This window comes from Vicugna pacos, chromosome 3 (genome assembly GCF_048564905.1).
Source record: "Vicugna pacos chromosome 3, VicPac4, whole genome shotgun sequence".
Lineage (NCBI taxonomy): Eukaryota > Metazoa > Chordata > Mammalia > Artiodactyla > Camelidae > Vicugna > Vicugna pacos.
In genome coordinates, this window is record NC_132989.1 from 17,049,122 (window position 1) to 17,068,811 (window position 19,690).

At 48.1% G+C, this 19,690-nt stretch overlaps 1 protein-coding gene across 2 annotated transcripts in view; it reads left to right on the plus strand.

The window, feature by feature from the left end:
* DPYSL3 (dihydropyrimidinase like 3) overlaps window positions 1–19,690 on the plus strand; it is a 103,054-nt gene that overhangs the window by 76,084 nt on the left and 7,280 nt on the right. For both annotated transcript variants that reach the window (XM_015239425.3, XM_006204480.4), the window contains exons 3-10: window positions 360–544; window positions 2,993–3,157; window positions 5,273–5,334; window positions 6,244–6,324; window positions 10,062–10,130; window positions 13,587–13,707; window positions 17,550–17,706; window positions 18,393–18,534. In XM_015239425.3, the coding sequence (XP_015094911.2) occupies window positions 360–544; window positions 2,993–3,157; window positions 5,273–5,334; window positions 6,244–6,324; window positions 10,062–10,130; window positions 13,587–13,707; window positions 17,550–17,706; window positions 18,393–18,534 (982 nt within the window). The remainder of the gene's footprint in view (window positions 1–359; window positions 545–2,992; window positions 3,158–5,272; window positions 5,335–6,243; window positions 6,325–10,061; window positions 10,131–13,586; window positions 13,708–17,549; window positions 17,707–18,392; window positions 18,535–19,690) is intronic.

A 19,690-nucleotide genomic window follows, 5' to 3' on the forward strand; every position in this document is an offset into this window, starting at 1 on the left:
AGAAATTGACACAGCATTGTAAACTGACTAGACTTCAATAAAAAATAAAATGTTAATAATACTCAGTGGAAGGGTTGAAAATACTGACATCAGAATGGAAAGCTGGGTAGCAAGTGGAAGAAAGTGTTAATAGGCTAAATGCTCATCTTTTAATACAGGAAATAAAAAAGTCTAAAGATTAAAAAAACCTGTTTTCTGTGATTGTATGTGTACCTGTCTTTATTTGTTTCTAGATTGCTAGGCTGCGAATCACTGGCAAAGATTGCTTTGATAAACACATTTAAAATCCTTATATTACTATGTTTGTCTTGGAAGTCTTTCGTTCCTTTAAATTGCCAGTCATTTCACTGTCTCACCAGACAAATTGGAGACAATCTGATTGTCCCTGGAGGAGTGAAGACCATCGAGGCCAATGGGAAGATGGTGATTCCTGGAGGCATGGACGTCCATACCCACTTCCAGATGCCGTACAAGGGAATGACCACAGTGGATGACTTCTTCCAGGGGACTAAGGCTGCCTTAGCCGGGGGCACCACCATGATCAGTAAGTCCCCCGACATTGCACACTCGTGTGAAGTGTGCGTGCGGTCTCACAAAGAGAATATTTAACTAACGAGTTGACCACAGTGCTCTCTGATGATAAGTGGTCCACTTCCCTCAGTTTCCTTTAGAGACTTTCTGGCTGATGGGACCCGGGACAAGCAGGTTAAAGTGAGGGCATTGGTGGCTCCTGTAACTGCACAGAGAGGTTCACGAGGCTTATGATCAAGAAGTCAGCTGCCCTCTCCTCTGCCTTGGAGCAGCGGCTGGGTGTGCTGTGGGCAGGAATCAGCATTTATCATCTCTGGGCCAGTCCCTGGGGAAAGTGGCCCTAAAAAGTTGTGGATCGTGGGCAAAAAGTTACTTCAGAACTTCCAGCTCGGGCCTGAGGCAGGAGGGGGCAGCGAGCGCAGACAGAGCACTGCGACTGGGGCTAGAAGCATCCGGGAGAGCATGAGGATGGACACTTGTGATTCTTGAGAACTCTTAGGAGGCTTCAGTGGCGGTTAGTGGTGTCTGATCTAGGCTGGTATTTTGACCAATTCATAGCTTTAAGATTAGGCAAGCTGTGAGGTTCTTTCCCTTATTTTGTTTTGTTTTTTTGGTGACTTTTGCAATTCCTAAGAACCCTAGGGAGTTACATGCCATTGGATTACTGACAGATAGCATTCCAGGGTGGTCCTTCCTGTCCCAGAGGAATCTGGATGAAATGGCTCCCATCCCAGCCCTGGCCCCCAGCTGGGTCAGCAGGAGCATTGCTGACCACCGTATACATCCACGCGAGGACTCAGAACAGCCTGAGCCATGGACTTATTGCTGTCTTTTGCTTCCTTTTGACGGGAGCACTGGCAGAGTAGGGCTAAGCTCACTGGATGTGGAAACCAGGACAATTGCATCAGGGCCATAAAAGGTGCAATTCTGGGAGACCAGAGCTTTTCTCTAGCCAGAGGGAGGGAGGGAGCCAGCTGACTTCTCAGCAGCCGCCTGCCCACGACAGCCCTGGTGTGGTTCCAGGCATCAGTAACACAGAGCCATGCCTCTGCTTTCCGATAAGTGCACTGGGGCTGCCGGTGCTCAAAGGCTGAGGAAATGAGTGGTCTTGGCCCGGCTTTCTGCTGTCTGGCCGAGGAGCTGGACCTGTTCCGGATCCCGGGCATGTGCGTTAGGCTTGGGCTTCTGTGCTAGGGAGGGAGCAGGAGGGAAGTCGGGGTTCCACGTGGCAAGATAAGGAAGGCATTCAGTGAGCCACAGAAGTGACATGTCCTTCAAAGATAATTTAAAAAAAACCCTAGCTACAGAAAAAGCAAAGAAAATACAGAAATCCCACCTCAATCTTATAGTTTGGCCATCAATTTTTTTTCTATTTAACATAATGAACATACTACCATTTTCACCAAATAACACGTCATGGACGTCTTTCCGTCATTTATTTTTATTCTACCAAATTCACAATGGACCCCTAACATCCGTTTTATGGAATTACCACAGCGTGTGTATGTGACCAAACTTCCCTGTTGTAAAAGACTGTGTTCTGGTTTTTCACTGACATAAGTATATAAATAGTGGCCAACATCTTGAGAATCCATATTTTGTATCCAGTCCTGTTTATGCTTTTAGAAAGAATTTGTAGGCATGAAAATATCAAACTATTTGATACACATTTCAAAATCGTCCAGGAAAGTTGTACCAATTCACACTTTCTCTCGACAGTGGCCATGGGGAACAGTGAAAGTGTAACTTTTGCCTTATCCTCCCCAACGCTGTTGGTGTAAATGTTATTATTTTTAAAAATATTATGCACCATTGCAGGTGCTGCAAGAGTAAGGTGGGGCCACAAAGAAACTGAATTCTTGATAAAACGTTTACGTGGAAATAAGATCTATGGGCCCAGGGTCAGAGTCAGTTAACTGATACCAGCTCTTTCCTCGGGCAGTAACCATGAGGATGTCACTCTCTCGTGCCCCTGATGTAACTTTAAAGCCCCTCCTTCTGCCCATAGAAGGGAGTCCGACTTCGGTCACCAGCAGTGACGCCCGTAGTACTGGTATTAATGGCACACGTAAATGCTCATCCATTGATAGCCAACGTTTATTGAGCACTTACTGTGTGTCAGGCATCAGGTGAAGCACTTTCCATGCATTTTCTCACGTAACCTCTTAACACACTAAGAGGGAAGACACTATTACTCCCCACCCCCACCCCACTTGGTGCCCATTTTAAGGATGAGAAAACCGAGGCTTTGAGAAGCTAGTAATTTGCCCAAGACCGCATAGCTGAGTGGCAGTTGAATCATCAGCAACCTTGAAACTGCCTGGGAACCCTTTCTAAGGTTAATCCTGTGCTCAGGAAAAAGATCCTTTGCCCTCGTAGCCGAGCAAGCAGGAGCAGACCTGTGCAGAGCACACCAAGGGCCGTGTCAGTGAGTCACCCGTGCGGGGCCTCTGTTGTGCAGTTGACCACGTGGTGCCCGAGCCCGAGTCCAGCCTGACGGAGGCCTACGAGAAGTGGCGGGAGTGGGCTGACGGCAAGAGCTGCTGTGACTACTCCTTGCATGTGGACATCACCCACTGGAATGACAGCGTCAAGCAGGAGGTGCAGAGCCTCATCAAGGACAGAGGTGAGCCTGGGCTGCCGTCGTCCCTTCCCCCTCGCTTGTCCTTCCTACACCATGCACTCATCCGGTCACTGCTCCTTGCTGGGAACCCAGGACCTGGGGTCCAGGTGCTTTATCTCTGTTTATGCCATCCTGCTCATTCCTACAGGGTCCCCGTGAGATAGGGCTATCCTCCTTCCAGATGGAGAACCTGGGGGCTCAGAATAAGTAACGCGGGATCGTGCAGCTAGGAAGCAGCAGGTCTACCCAGAGTCCCTGCCATACTGCCCAGTATCCAGGGGCAGCACTGAGCTCAGTAGAGGCTGACATGTCACACGAGGTCACACAGCTAGTACATGTGAGATGAGAAATTTCTAACCTCAATCATTTTCATTCCAAAGATCCAACCGTTGCTATTATGTGACAGTAGCATCCTCGGAAAAGCAGAAAACATTAGTGGGAACAAAGGTGTGTTGTACTCCGGCTAGGAGCTTAGAGTGTGTGTGTGTGTGTGTGTGTGTGTGTGTCCTCTCCCTGAGTACACAACTTAGGTTCCCGCTGTCTTTTTAGATTCTTCTCTGCTCTCCTTTCTATGTTCTGATCGTCAGCTATTTCTCTCTCTCTCTCTCTCACACACACACACAAACCCATATGTGCACCCAGACATGCGACATGCTCAGCATCCCAGGGCAGCCTGGGGGACTCAGGGAAGTATAAGGAATGGCTCCTGCCAAGTGTCCATGAAAGAAGGAATCAGGCCAGTGAAGAGCAACAGGATCAATGCCGCGAGACACAGAGTATTATTATAATAGGAATATTTTAAGACTAATTATGCTGTAATGCAAGTTCTAGTACTATGGTACAAGTACTAATACTATGATAATTATTATAATACTCCTTATTATAACACTAATTTTATAATACGATTATCAGAGAGCAGTCTCGTTCAAACACCAGGAGTGCAGTGGAGGCAAGGTGCTCAGGATCGGGGGGAGGGAGGATGACTTCCCAGAGGATGAATTCTCCTTCCCACCCTCCTCCACACCCCACAGGCTCTGCCCCGTCCTCCCTGATTCAGTGTGAGATTAACCCCTCCCTTCTTTCTTGTGTCCCCTCTCACACTGGGCACCTCAACTAGGGTAGAAAATTGAATGGCTCTAATATCCCTGCCCTTCCGAAGGGCCTGGGTCATTCCCCGGATGACACAGAGGCTCGGGGGAAGGGCGGTGTTGGGAACAGCTGCCCCAAGTTGAGCCTTTCTGGGTAAGGAAGTTCTCAAATTACCATCCGCTTTTGGCGTGGAAGCCTGTGGGCTGAGATGGCCCTAATGGTTGGAGACCAAAATTACCCTCCTTTCCTCAAAATGATCGTCTGTTCCCCTGTCCCACTGATTTCTGTAAATTACTCTGTTAATAGTATATTTGGGGGGAGAAAGTAAATGGCTTGTTCCTTATAACCCTGCTGACTTAGATATTTGAGCACAAGGTGAACCTTGACTTCTGCCCAGCAGCTCTGTTGCTTCCCCGAGGACAGAAGTTCGGTTTCAGTTCTCTCTCAGCCCCAACCCCCCGCCCAGGCCCAGTGTAGATAGCAGACGCTCACAAACTGTGACCCCCGGAGGTCAGCCTTGTGCCAGGCCCAGTGCTGAGAGCTCTACATGTGTTATCTCACTGAAGGTGTCCAACCACCTGACGAAGCAGGCTAGTGTTATTTTTCCATTTTACAGGTGGGGAAACTGAGGCTCATGAAGTTATGTGTTCTAAGCTTACTACCCTGGCATGGGGTGCCCCCCACTAGCCTGCACCCTGTGGGTACACGACACATGTGCTGGGGTGATTCTCGGTGCTGGGTCTTACCCTTAAGCAGTATTGAAGCTGGTTGGCCCTCTGGGATGGGGGATGGTGAAAGATGGGAGGCAGGAAAGAGAGGCAGAAGAAGAGACCATTCTGCTCTGACGTCGTGGGATTTGTCGATTTTACGGGGTGGAGGACGAAACAGAAAACCTCTCTTGGAGAGTGGGAAGCATCCGCATTGCATTGGGCGGGAGCCTGCGATGCACCGGGGCCCTGGGGGCGATGCAATAGGATAGGACGCAGCAGGGTGGTGATAATGTTGTCTTCCTTCCCGTCTCTCTCGCAGGAGTGAACTCCTTCATGGTTTACATGGCCTACAAGGATTTGTATCAGGTGTCCAACACAGAGGTAACGACCCTTCGCTGTGTGGTGTGGGGTATCTGGTTGGCTTTCCTCTTGTTTCCAGTGACCTTAGCTCTTTGAACCTGAGTCACGGTGGTGAGTGTGGGAGGCTGATGGGCAAGAGTGTTTCTTGAAGTCCTTGTGGTCCACACTACATTTTAAATAAGGGAACGGGCAGGGTGCCCATGGCAAGGCAGACGGGGAGCTAGAATTTCCACTGGAGCAGCTTTCTCAAAAGGACAAGAGGAAGGGCGTATCTAAATCTCCATCTGCTGTGCACGCTCCACATCCCTCGTGCACTCAGTCGGAGTGTGAGTGCTCAGCCTTATGGGATTGAGGTGGGTCTTCTGCCTTTTGGGGGAATCGTACCAGCTTGGCTCTGACTTACCCTACAGAATTCATGGGGTGTGTTTATTTTAGACAAATCTCATCTTTTTCAGAAGAAATAGAAAAAATTAATTCCCATAACTCCTGGCTAGGAGATAAAGGGATGTCTGCCTTAAGAGGCTAAGAGATGGAGGTTTCAGCTTTTGAGTGAGCTCATGGCCAGGCTGCAGTGGCTTTCAGCAGTATGTGTTAAGAAGGATTCTGAAGTTCTATCTGAGCTCACAGGGCAATAATTCCATTTCAAATGTGTGCAGGAGGCAGAGTAGAGGGCTCAGTAGTACTTTGTTAGCTGTGTGCCCTGTCTGCCGAGGAGACACGAGAGGGTCCTGATATAGACACTTTCCTAGGGTTCCTTTGCACTAGCACTCCACTCTGGTCCTAAATGTTTTAGTCTGTATTTCTGCCCTGGTCACTTATTTACTCTGGCCGATCCCATTTGTTTTAGTTCTGGCTCTAGTCATTGGCCCTTGCATGAGATTGCTAAAAGCACCGCGTTTTGTGAAGGTGACAGACTCATTTCTGTTTCAGCTCTATGAGATCTTCACCTGTCTGGGAGAGCTGGGAGCCATCGCTCAGGTGCACGCTGAGAATGGGGATATCATTGCCCAGGTAACACGGTGCAGCTCCCTGGAGTGCGCTCTGTGCTCGCGCGAGGGTCTGCATCCCATTTATTTTCTCATTTCTTCAGTGTTGCCGGGGTTCTCTGGATGTGCGAGGCCCCGTTATAAGTACTCTGTTAAAAACAGAACCTGCCTTCAAGGACCTCACAGTCTAGGAGGATGCAAAATGATGGCAAACAGAGACAAGCGAGGGAGAGAGGGAGGATGCTTTAAACGGAGCAGTCTGGCATTCTGGGGAGTCAGAAGAGGCATCTTGCAAAAGGAGGTTTTCAAACTGGGACATTTAGTGGGAGAGCATCGCTGATTCAGTTTTGAAAATGAATCTAAGCTACATGACATTCTCCGTCTTAAAGAAAAACCCTAAAGCGGCATTTCTTAGAAGCCAGAAATGTGACCCAGGACTGCGGAACTCCTGGCCTTAGGTAGTAAAGAATTCAGGTCTTGTGGGGATCAGACGTCCTGCTGGCTTCCTTGAAATCATGTTGAGAAACCTGAGGAAAGAGTGGTGACAGCGAGGGCCCCGAGGCCCAAATTGACTATTTATATGGAAGCAGAAAGCTCTTCTCTCTCCATCTCCTGAGTTGCTTAATGGACTAGGTGCGCAGATGTGTCTTCTCCAGGATTTGGTTTATCGCAGAAGCACGCAGGATTGGCCTCTGCTAGTAGGAGGCAGCCAGCAGAATGTCGGCTCTCTTAGTCCATTTGATGACATTCATAGCAAGAACCCGTTATTCATTCTTTCAATGAGTATTTCCTGAGCGCCTTGTGCCAGACACGAGGCTACAGAGGTACCCCAAAACAAGTGCTTTCCATGGCTCTCCAATACTCGGGATGTACCTTCATTGTAGAAGTTGTCCGGGGCTTGGCCAATGTGGTTGGCAGGGTTGTGGGTACGTGATGAGGCTGACCCTCATCTCAAACCCATCGGCTTCGAACCCCAGGTCTCATGTGGTGAGCCCTGACTGCGGTGAGCCAGGCCCTGGTCCAGGCTCTTGTGTGTTCCCATCTCTTCTTCACCCCGCCCTTTCGAGATGCCGCCCATCCTCCTCGGTTGATCCATGAGAACATCGAGGCTCTGAAGGATGAGGTCACTGGCCCAGGGATCACAGCCAGGACCTGGGAGAACAGGACCTTAGCGTCTAAGGTGATAGGTCTCCGTGGGCATCTTTACCCAGAGATGGTGCATCAAAGACCCTGGGCCCCGCCGGTTCAGCTGCGGGCTCCCGGAGAGGCGGTGCTCCAGCTGTGCAGCTCCAGCTGTTACAGGTTTTCAGACTCTAAATGTCGTCTCCCTAGTGGAGGAGGTGAGCTGAATGGCTGAATGTGCAGTTTCCGTGCGCTTATGACCAAGGAGGTTAATTAGTTAGGCCCCTGACAGCCTTCTCCCACGTCCAGATGATGAAATCATTTTCCAAAGAGGGTCCAAATGCCTTCCTCCCACGGGAGGCGTCCCAGTGGGGTGGAGCTGTCACTCCTCCGCTTTCTGCAAGGTTTCAGTGTAGCAGTCAGACGCCCTTGCCCTCCCTTCAGACGCCCTAACAGCCACACTGCCTGCATCCTCACCCTAGACTCTATGGAGGCCGCGGGCTCCAGCTCACAGCCCTTTTCCAGCTTCCTCTCCTGGCCCCTTAGGACCGAAGTGTATCTGGTTTTCCCCACTCCCAACCTCTCCCTACCTTGGAAAGCTCTGTTCTCAGGAAAAGAGTAAGAGCATTTTTCCATTTGGATGAGTTTCTTGTGTGTGTGTATTAAATTCAGCTCAGGCTGAAAGATTTTATCACCTTGTTTAAATGAAGGCAGGTGCTGTAACTTGGAGTTTCTTGATGCGCTTTATGCAGAGTGACTAAAGAGCGACAAGGGACATTTTCAAAAATTTCAAGCTGGCAGGGCAGTCTGATAGCACGGCATCTTTGGCCATTCATCTAACAGATAGCTACTGAGTGCCTATGCTGTGCTAAGCCTTGGAGAGGGGAGGTGAAAAAGATGGAGTTCTTTTCCTCATGGAGCAAACAGAATTGTGCCGTGACCCAAACTGATGGAAGTACAGTGGTGATCAGTGCTCACACCTCCCTTACCCATGTCACGGGGCATCTGTGGGTCTTTACTGCCCCATTCTTAATCTTCCAGCTGTAGGGACATCACAGCTTTGAGAACAGACCTTCCCAACATGAGCCGTGCACTAGAATCACCCATGGAGCTTAATGAACAATCCCTGAGCTTCTGCGAGTTCCGGAAATCCTGATTTGGGAGGTCAGAGTCGAGCTTGGTCAAGTGTACTTTGGAAAAGTTGCCCTGGTGACTTGAATGTGCTCGGAGACCCACTGCTCGAGTGAGTGTCATCCTGTGCGTGGTCCCTGCGCTTTTCAACAAGAGTGTCATGTCAGACAGAAGACACTTTAACTGAACACCAACCCTTGTGTGACTTCAGCTGGCAGTTCAGAGTGGAAACTTACCCGAGTTTGGAAGAAATTATATTTAATCCAAGCTTCGATACGTGGAGCAGGAGGAATGAAAAGTGGAGGCGCCTTGCTGGAAGTATCAGCCTTTTGTCAAGCTCTGTGGAGCTGAGGCAGTGACCATTCAGCTTCTCGTGGGTGCAGTACAGACGTCTTCCTCCCCCTCCTTTAAAAATTTACATAATTAAAAACAAACCAACAACAACAAAAGAGTTCCTCTTTTCCAGAGAATCCCTTCCTTTTGAAACATCTCATAGTTTCCCAAGTGAGACAAGGCCTGGTTCAGCTCACCCGCCTTCATCTCCAGAAACCCCGGCACGAGGTTCCTAAGAACTGTCCTCGCTGCTTGAGCGTGAAGCCTGCAGAACTGGAGATCTGGGACTGAGGACGTGTGCCAAGTCCCATTAGCCCCCGCGGGCGTTCCCAGCCCAGCCACCTGCTTCTTCCAGAAAGCTGGCCCGATCTGAGGAATTGAGCCATCAGCCTCGAGGAATTAGACAGATCACCACATCTGCAACCTAGTTACACAGAATTTGACCAAAGGGCTAACTCAGGTCATGCTGCTTAGAGGCCTTATTTAGTCTGGTTAAATCCTGAATCTACTTACTAAAGCCAGGCATTTACGGCATGAAAAAGCCTTGAGGGCCTTATTAAAATGCAGAATCCTAGAGTTTTGCCTTAAATATTCTAATTTGATAGGCCTGGATAGGGCCAGACATCACCACTGTTAGAAAAGCAGCCCAGGGGATTCAGATGCAGCCAGTGGATCAGACTTTGGGAAACAGAGTGGGAAACTGCAAGCTCTGTGAATTCCGGGGCCTCATTGCCCTAGTTCAAGTACTTAACCTAGGGCCCAGCAGGAAGCAGGTACTCAGTATGTTTTGTGGGATGAATGGGTTTTAAAATGTTTGAATGAACAAACAGATGAGTTAAGCAAGTGTACTTTCAGAAGTATCTGCCTCTGAAGGAAATGAAAAATGAGTGAACTGGTGTGACTTCTGATGTGGAATGTAGGAAAAAAATTGATATTCTGACAGAATGTCATCCTTTTAATAAAAAGCCACCCTTAAATGCTCCTTTCCTCTTTCAGTTAAGATTCTCCCCTGTTTTGCAATTCCAGATACAGGATTAACAAATGCGTTTGACATTCACATTTCATTCATTGTTTTTCCCCTTGAACACATCTTTAGATGAGAATATACCAGTGTGACTTTTCCAAACCTCAGTTGAGTTCATCTAAAAGCTCTTCTGTCTTCTTTTCTCATTCTAGGAGCAAACCCGGATGTTGGAAATGGGGATAACTGGCCCAGAAGGCCATGTGCTGAGCAGACCAGAGGAGGTAATTTGCAGGGGGCTGGGGTGGGGGAGGGGTGCAGGGCAAGAAGCTGTCGCGATGGGGGCGCTCTTGGTTCGCAGCATCTTCCAGGAGACCTCCGTTATCTCAGTCCTCAGCAGCCTGGCTTCCAGCCCACTGCTCATTTTACATCGCAGTGTTTGGGTTCAGCATCCCGTTTCTTGGCACACACATGCACAGCTTATGAACACACCTTGCTGCAAGGTGGTGGGACCCTTGGAATACCAGGCAGGCATTGGAACGTTTCTTCCAGAAGTCACATCTGATGGGCCCAACTGAAGGCCTCTGAAAAAATTAGAAAGAAATGGAAGGGAAATGCTTACTTCCGACCCCCAGTCTCTTTAAAGAGAATCCAAGTTGGAGGGCACTCCACACTTAGTAGGAGCGGTAAATATCTAAGTCCTTCTTTAGTCACCAGGAATCTCAGAGACATTCCTGTCTGTTCCCTTGATCCGTATGATATTTGAAGCCCTGCAAAATATCAGCCGTATCTCTGGGAGGCTGAATAGGTTTGTCATAGGCACGCCATCCACTGATTGGTGTGAGGTGACAGTGACACCCAGGTGTGGAAGTTTTGCCCACGTGTGAGATGAACGCTGGTGAGTATCTGTGCTGAGCAACTTAGGTACGAATGAACGGTCACTAGTGGCTGATGCCATGTGTCTGGGATGTCAGCAGCCTCGGCGGCTGGCACAGGCATAGAGCTGGGGGCCGGCTGCCCGCATGGCTGGGAGCACAGTGGCTTTGGGAGACCAGCCTGGGTCTGGCACCTGGAGCAAATTCCAGACCCTCCGTGCCAGCAAAGCGAACCCTTTCCTGTTCTCATCCCAAGCCCCACACTGTGCAGCAGGTAGAAGCAGCAGCCAGGACCAGAAACGACAGTCTTCCCGTTGCCCCCTCTGTGTTAGGATCTTGTTAAAAATGAAAACGTAATGTGCATAGAGAAAAGTCGTCCAACCATAAAGGCACAGTGACTTTCCCAAAGTAAGCACACTGTGTAACTAGTTCCCAGATGGAGAAACAGGACGTCGTCAGCACCCCACCACCCCAGACTCCATTGTGTTAAATGATGTTTTTTGTTGCTGGTTGAAATGATTTATCATTTTGTCCGCAAGGATACAGTCACAGCAGTCCTGCAAAGTCTGTCTCCTTAATGCCTTCCCTGGAATACTTGCTTCTACCCTGTACTGCGCTCATTGCATTTAGCAGAGAGAAACATTCTCCTTGCCCCAGTCTGGGTAGTGGGTGTTATTATGTGGAGCAGCTGGAGCTCAGAGGGATGAAGACACTGGCCCTCAGTTCGAAGGACTGGGAAGCTGTTTACCCGGTGTGAGTCTGCCAGGGTGATCAGCACTGTTTGTGAAACTTCTCTGAAATGCCGGTCACTGTAGAGATGTGCTGGCAAGATAGATTTCTTCGGTGGCAGCCAGGGGATTTCTGAGCAAAGTCTATTTTTGTCCCTTGGTTTGTTTTTCCAACCCCCCCACCCTACTCCTCCCTGTTCCCGTCTCCTTTTTAGTAGAAAGCCTCTCAGCTGCAGATCTCGACAACCCTGGAAGCCCTTTTGGGTGAAGTTGGAGGGTGATGTAACCTTCCAAAGATAGTCATGTTGTCAAGGTGCTTAAAACCCTGCAGGAGGTGGGGGCAGAATGAGATCAGACGGGCCAGGACTGTGGTCATGGGGGAGCTGGAGTGGTCAGCATAGGCATAAAAAGGGAGGAGTGGGCACAGGATGGGTAGCCCCTCTTGGGTTAAAGCACACCCAGATAGCATCCTGAGTGATGCTGTGCAGAGAGCTGAAGCAGAGGCATGGAGACGGCCACTGAGCATCTGGGTGCCTCAGGGAGGTGGCCTGCATTCACCTGTGCTCGGTCCAGGGTCTCACCACATGGAACATAGCACAACCTGAGGGACGTCTGCTGGACCAGCCCAGTTCTTAAGAGCCACACCCACCAAGGGCAGCGACTGGTTTGCGTTATACAAACATTGGGCATCTCTCTGCAAGCTGTTTTTGGTATTTTTAAAAGAGTTGGGCTGCATAGCTAACCCAGAGTGTCATACCCGTCCAAAAAGGAACTGTCGCTGATTGAAAGGAAAAATGCCAGCGTGTCTGCTTTGCGCTGACTAATTGGGGCTTTAGGTAGAAATGCAGGCTGTTTCCCTCTGGTCAGAAGCTGTCATCAGCAATAAGACTAGTAGCTAGCCTTCAAGGAACACTCGCCTTGTCCCGGGATGGGCTAATTGCCTTACAAGGATTAAGTCACTTAATCCTCTCAGTGGCCCTATGTGTCCGGTCCTGTTATTACCCTCACTTTACAGACAAGGAAACTAAGCCTTTGGGAGGTTGTGGAACATCTCTGAGATCACCCAGCTTTTAAGTGGCAGAACCAGAACTCAGACCCAGGTCATGAGCAAAGCTGAGCTTTAAGATCTTGCTTTGTTAATAAAGTAAATGAAAACTCATTATTTCTTTTAAAAAATTTTTTTATTGCAATGTAGTTTATTTACAATGTTGTGTTAGTTTCTGGTATACAGCATAGTGATTCAGTTATACATATATATTATTTTTCATATTCTTTTTCATTAAAGGCCATTACAAGGTATTGAATATAGTTCCCTGTGCTATACAGTGGGACCTTGTTGTTTATTTTGTATATAGTAGTTTGTATCTGCTGGTCCCAAACTCCTAATTTATCCCTCCCCTCTGCCCTTTCACCTTTGGTAACCATAAGTTTGTTCTCTATGTCTGTGAGTATGTTTCTGTTTTGTAAATAAGTTCACTTGTGTCATTTTTTTTTTAAGATTCCACATTCATTATTTCTTACTTATTAAGTTCATTGGGGTTGGTTAACATATTAAAAAACAGGCATTCCACACTAGGGAGGGCTGGGGGATATGGATAACAGAAGAAGTCTTTGTGCTGAGAAGTCTGGGAATTATTAGTGTAAGAAATGCCTGCTGGGACTAACCAAACACTGACCACCCATTGCTGCGGGAAAGGACCGAATGCCTAATTGCTTTTACCAGTTATTTTGTACATATTGGCATTGGGATTGTGTTTTGCCAGAGATTCTGTCCTGGACAGACTTGGGGGGCAAAGGCTTCCATCACCTGTAGCTTTTGTGATGATCACAGGGAAAGGAGCGAATAGACCAAGGGAAAACTAGCTACCTTGATGCAGTGCCCACTCTGGCCAGGCGCTGCTCCCCTACAGCAGTCCCCTGCTGCCCTCTCCTGATCTCCACTTCCCAGGTGAGGGGCAGAGGCACTGGGAAGCCAAGCAAAGCATCACAGCTGGAAAGCTGCAGATCTGAGCTCTGGATCCCGGGCGTCTAACTCCAGATCCTCTGTGCAGCACTGTGTTCTCAGTTTGTGGAGGCAGCAGGGTGGCATTCTGGGAGGCTCATGCTCCCCTTGACTCCCGGAGGCTTGTTTTTGCAGCTGGAAGCTGAGGCTGTGTTCCGTGCCATCACCATCGCCAGCCAAACCAACTGTCCTCTCTACGTCACGAAGGTCATGAGCAAGAGCGCGGCCGACCTCATCTCGCAAGCCAGGAAAAAAGGTGATTTGTGCGCCCAAGACTTTGGAGCCCCCATGTTTTTTTGGTTCCTCTCCTTGGCTGTCCTCTGTAAATGGTGCCTATTTTGCTCAATGGCTTGCACTCTGGGAAGCCCTTCATCTGTGTTAGCCCTTGGATCCTTTCTGCATCTTGTGGGGCCCTGGGATTTCCTCTAGTGGTCTTCCTGAGATGACACGGCTTGAATCAGTTCTTTGGTGACTTGGCACGTCTTTTTTTCCCTTTGTTTCATCTTACATTGTCAGTTCACATTATCTGAGCTTTCTAAATGGGCATGTTAGTCAGGATTTTATTGGCTGTAGCAATCAAAGATCCAACTCAAACTGACTTTAACAAACACGTAAATTATTGGTTGAAGGTGCTTCAGGTGTGGCTGGATCAAGGGGTCTAAACAATGATATTAGGGCTCCATCACTCTTACTCCTTTCTGGACTCTGCTTTCCTCTCTGTTGGCTTTATTGTCAGTTTGAATGGTGACAAGAATAAATGCCTAGAGCTCCTGTTGTCCCCCACATTTGGTAGGGGGCATTTTTTCCAACAGCTCAAGCAGAAGTCCCCAGGAGGGCTGTGATTGCCTTGGCTTGGGTCATGGGCGCCTCCCTGAACTAGTATCTGCTCTGTGGTGGAATTGATTGGCCAGGGTTGAGGGCAGGGTGCAGGGATGGGGTCCCACCCCTGAGCCACACAGGTTATTTCAGAAAAGGTGTTGAATGAGTCTTCCAAGGACAACCAGTGGCATGGCCTTCATGACCGAGGCTCTGTCCCCACAGTCTTCTGACTTCTGCGTCTTTCCTCCATTGCTGTTAACTCCGGCGTCCTTTACTCACCTCCTGCTCGGCGAAAGTTCACCCTCATTTCAAAGCTTTCTTTTCTGCTTTCCATTCTTGTCTTCCATGGCACACTCATGGGCTCCCTTGTGAACAGAACGTGGTGGAGACCCAGAGGTGCAAGGCTCTGTGTTTGGTTGGAAGAGAGGAGTGAGTGGGCTCGGCTGTCCGATTGTTACCACTGTGTGCAGGGGCAGAGGCCCAGGAGGAGTGATTCATTTACCACATTCAGAACTGGTCTGTAGAAGTCCACGTGTGACTGACTGGGGTGCCTAAAAATAGTTCCAGCTGACTGACCCCGAGTGTTCGGCTGCCTGGCCTCCTGGCAAAGGGGACCCTTTTCTTATGGGAGGGGAGTCTTCCTAATTATCCCAACAGGCTTGCTAGCTGGCCGATTCTGGGGCACCTCCTGCCTCACCCTGCTCCCAGTAAGCCTGCTGTCTTCTCTCAGCTTTTAAATGTCTCCACAAGACATGGTGTGGTTGCTCCACTGGGTGTGAGTCATCCCGAAAGAAGCAGGAAAGCAGCCCAGTGCTCCTTATCCGTTCTTGGAGAAGGGAAAAAAGAAAGAAAAACGGAAAAGGAAAAGGTCTCCCCATGACCACTGACCAGATTCACCCTCTGGTGCCTTCTGCTGATGGCTGCATCCTGCCTGGGACCCTTTCTCCAATGACCGGGGCTCAAAGATAGAGCACTTCGATTATATGCTGGGGTTTAAACTTCGTGTAGAAAGATTCCTCACCCCGAGCCTCCTGGCTCATGACTCTGGCACAGAGAACTGGTGCAGCTGTGTCTCCAGGGTGGAAAGGAGGCATTGTTTTAGTGATTTAAAAAAATAAACCAAAACAAGGGCTGCTGAGATCGAAGCCAGTAAACATCTCGAGAACTGTCATTCTCAGGCAAAGAGTCAGCGGCATTCAGAGCGGGAAGACAGAGTCTGGCGGGGTTTACTCTTCCCTCCTGACGAGGGTACCATTTCAGCCCCAGGTGTTTAATCCCCAGGTGTTCATTGGCACCTCTGCATGGCTGCTCAGAACCAGTCTCAGGAATTACAATTTACTGAGGACCAGCTGGACGTCCTGCACTGAGAGAGAATTTGTCCTTGTGTAGGATTCACCAAGAACCCTGAGAGGTTGGCATTTATTGTCACCATTTTTCAGATGAAGAAACTGAAGCCCGTCCTGCCCAGGATCTCCTGGCTGGGAGAGCTTGTATTCAAACCCAACTGTGTGATTACAGTCCTTGCCTATTCTAGTCCTCAATCTAAAGGTAGTCCGAAGGGAGAGTTCTTCCACTTTTAAGGTTGTATTTCTCTTACTAGTACCTGAGTGCTTGTTTTAACTTTCATTCTTCTTTTTAAATTGAAGTCTAGTCAGTTTACAGTGTTGTATCAGTTTCAGGTGTACAGTGTAATGTTTCAGTCACACATATACATGTATTCCTTTCTATATTCTTTTTCATTATAGGTTACTACAAGGTATTGAATATAGTTCCCTGTGCTGTACAGTTGAAACTTGTGTATCTGTTTTATATATAGTAGTTAATAGGGCCTAATTAAACTTGTAAGCTTTTGCACAGCAAAGGAATCTATAAACAGAACAAAAAGATAACCTGTGGAATGGAAGAAAATATTTGCAAATGATGGGACTGACAAGGGCTTAGTTTCCAGAATGTACAAACAACTCATACAAGTAAATAACAAAAAAGCAAACAACCCAATCCAAAAATGGGCAAAAGACCTAAATAAGCATTTCTCCAATGAAGACATACAAATGTCTTAACTTTTATGTCTTCATTTCTTTGTGCTCCCGTATGCTTTGGTTTGGTCAGTATTTTTGCAGAGCCCTGTATAGAACCTTTTCACTGTTGCTCCAAAGAGCAGGACTGTCCTATGTGAATCATTGCCGTTGCTTTCTTCTTTTGCCCAAGGCAGGCATTATAAATCAATTGCGAGTCTAATAGGGTGATCAGAAGCACGTGTAGAATTCTCCCTGACACAGAAATCCAGGCAACCAAAACCAACTAATTGGAGTTGAAACAAGCCAAATCCTGAAATCCTGGCCAGAAAGCCTTAAACTTTGTCCTCATGGGAGACTTGAATGGGGAAGAAAGCGGGCCAACCTGGAGAAGCCCAGGGCTGCCCCGGAATCTTCAGCCCAAGATTCTGGCCCAGAGAAGCTTGGTGCCAACCCACCTTCTGTGAGACAGCATTTGCCTTCTCTATCTCTATTCCTTCTTTAAGAAGCTCAGCTTAGATCAGTGTAGTTCCTAGTATCCTTCCTCCCCTCTCCTTGGGCATTTAAGCCCCTCATTCCAAACAGAGTCCAGGAAGCTAGCCTCATCTTTGCTGTGTCTCAGGTTGTTGGGTGTCCACGAGGAAATTACTCTTGGCCTTAGGTTAAGGAGTAACAAACATGATGGAAGAGGTCATGAGGCCTGTCATTGACAGGAACAGGTTTTACTTTGTGGAACCAAAGCATCTCCTTGCAGAGGCAGGATTTAACAGTTCCCAGTGACGTGGGCTCCTATAATGGGAAGGAGTGGGAAATGAAAGGAAATCACATTTATTTAGCATCTCTTTTGGGCCAGACACTTTGTATATGCCATATCCTCTCATTTTCACAAAGCTGAGAAGTAGAAGTCATCTTATTTCATCAGTTCCAGGACCAATTTATTCCACATTTTAACATTTTTGAAATGAGGATCAATCTTAAATCAAAGTATATATATTTTTCTTTTGCCTCAAATTTTAATTTGCCTCCAAATTTGACAGTGATGCTGCATCTTACAACCAGTGGCTTCTGCAGAATATAAAATTGTTCCCATTTCGCAGATAGAAAAGCAGAGGCTTAGAAAAGGTGGGAACATGGACTTGAACCCAGGCCTCCCTGACTCCAGAGCCACAGCCTTGAGTAGGCTCAGGGGCCATGAATATCTAAGCCAAGCCCAGGGCAGCACATATGTAATACAGACTCACTGGCTGTCTCCCACCCCTTCCAGGAAATGTGGTCTTTGGTGAGCCCATCACCGCCAGCCTTGGCACGGATGGAACCCATTACTGGAGCAAGAACTGGGCCAAGGCGGCTGCATTTGTGACGTCCCCACCTCTGAGTCCTGACCCGACCACTCCCGACTACATCAACTCCTTGCTGGCCAGGTTGGTGCAGAATGACAAACAGCGGGCATTGCGTGGAGATACCTTAGGGCCGATGAGACGAGGACTGGAGCCACTCATCCATCAGCTAGCTCAGTGTCTGCAGTGAGGGAGACGCATCGCCAGTTCCCTTGCAGTGCTGAGCACGGATAACTGGCTCTTCCCCGTCACATTATAAAAGATACTACAGTAATCATACTATTAATGGCAATATTAGTTAAGGCATACTGTGTGCCAAGCACTAGAGTGACATTCCACATGTGACCGCATTGTTCCTTGTAACAACTGTGAGTGAGGGACTATCACCATTTTACAGATTGAGCAACTGAGGGTCAGGGAGACGAAATCATTTGCCGAATTTTGACCAGCTGGTCATGACGACCCCTAACCAGAATTCGAGGGAGACGCATTCGCTGCTGCCCTCTGTGGATAAGTCCCGTCACTCATTTGGTTCCTTTTTATTTTGTTACACGAGATGATCTACTCCCACCCCCTCCTTTTCCAGATGGGGTCGCTGAGTCCCGGAGAGGGGAAGAGGTGCACCCAAGTTCACACAGTGGGCGAGAGGGAGAGGAAAGGTTCCTAGCTCAAGTCGTGGCACTTCACATGCTCACGCTAGACCCTCGGTCCTGCACCCCCGGGGGGACCTCTAGCCTCCCCGATCACATAGAGCTTTTCTCCTTTGCCAGTGGGGACCTGCAGCTCTCTGGGAGCGCCCACTGCACCTTCAGCACTGCCCAGAAAGCCATCGGGAAGGACAACTTCACAGCCATCCCCGAGGGCACCAATGGTGTGGAGGAGCGAATGTCTGTCATCTGGGACAAGGCGGTGGTAAGGATGGAGGTCATGGGAGGGCAGCCAAGGCCAGATCAGAGCCAGTGGGGGTGCTGGGCGTGCAGATGAGGCCTCATCCCTGCCGAGGTGTCTCTAGACCCCGGTGGCTCAGGTGGTTTGGGAGTTTACCTTGTCCAGTGATGAATTTGGAGGTCTGGGATTCTGAGGCGGCCTCCTCTAGATTGTTAAGGACTAGGAACTAGACACACAGAGCCGTCATCTGATGGCAAGAATGATCTGTACTTAGAATAATAGTGTATAAAATCTTTATGTTTGGAGGGTTTTATCATCTCTTTTGAAAAGGATGGCTATAAGCCTTTGAAATGAGAAGAGATATAAGACTAAAACTCAAGTCATCAGTGCACATGCACTGGAGTGTGTGATCATCCAGGCTGTACAAGTGATTATCTATCAGTGTCTTCTAGTAAAGCGGCCTGGTTTTCTTTTCTTCATCTACACAATGTAATCCACCAAGTTCCCCTTTTCTCCTTGGCTCCCAGGAAGCTGAAAACTAGATCTTACCCAAGCTTTCTGTTTTGAGAAGAGGGAAAGTATAACTGCTTTTGTCTCTTTTCTTACATACTTAGATTTTGCCATTTTTTACACTGTTACATATTTATGAATATATGTATGTATTTACCTTGGCACTATCTGGAACTGTTAAAAAATAATACATATTTTAAAATTACCAACGTGATACATGCTCAATAAAGAACATCTGGAAACCACAGAAAAGTATACACACAAAAGAAACAATGTCACGCATAATCCCAAACCCAGCTATAACCACTGTTACCATCTGGGTGAGGTTCTTCCATATTTATCCTGTGCGCATGCAAATACAAACACAGTTCCTAAAATATGGACCATGATCATATTTTACTATGATCTTTCTATAATCCTTTTTGAAATTAGAAGAGATAAGTAAGTAAGTAAATGTACGTACATTTCCTGGGAAAAAAAGGCATATTTCCAGAGCAGTAACTTCCAGCTTAAGCCATGCGTTTAACCATTTTGCCTGGGTGATCGCACCAGCTTGCTGATTCTGTAGCTTGCTGGGTGGCTTCTGTGCTCACCACCAGAGGTCACTCTGTATTTCTGGGCCTTTGTGTTCATCCGGCTCTGAGCTCAGAAGCCCTAGACTGATGATTGT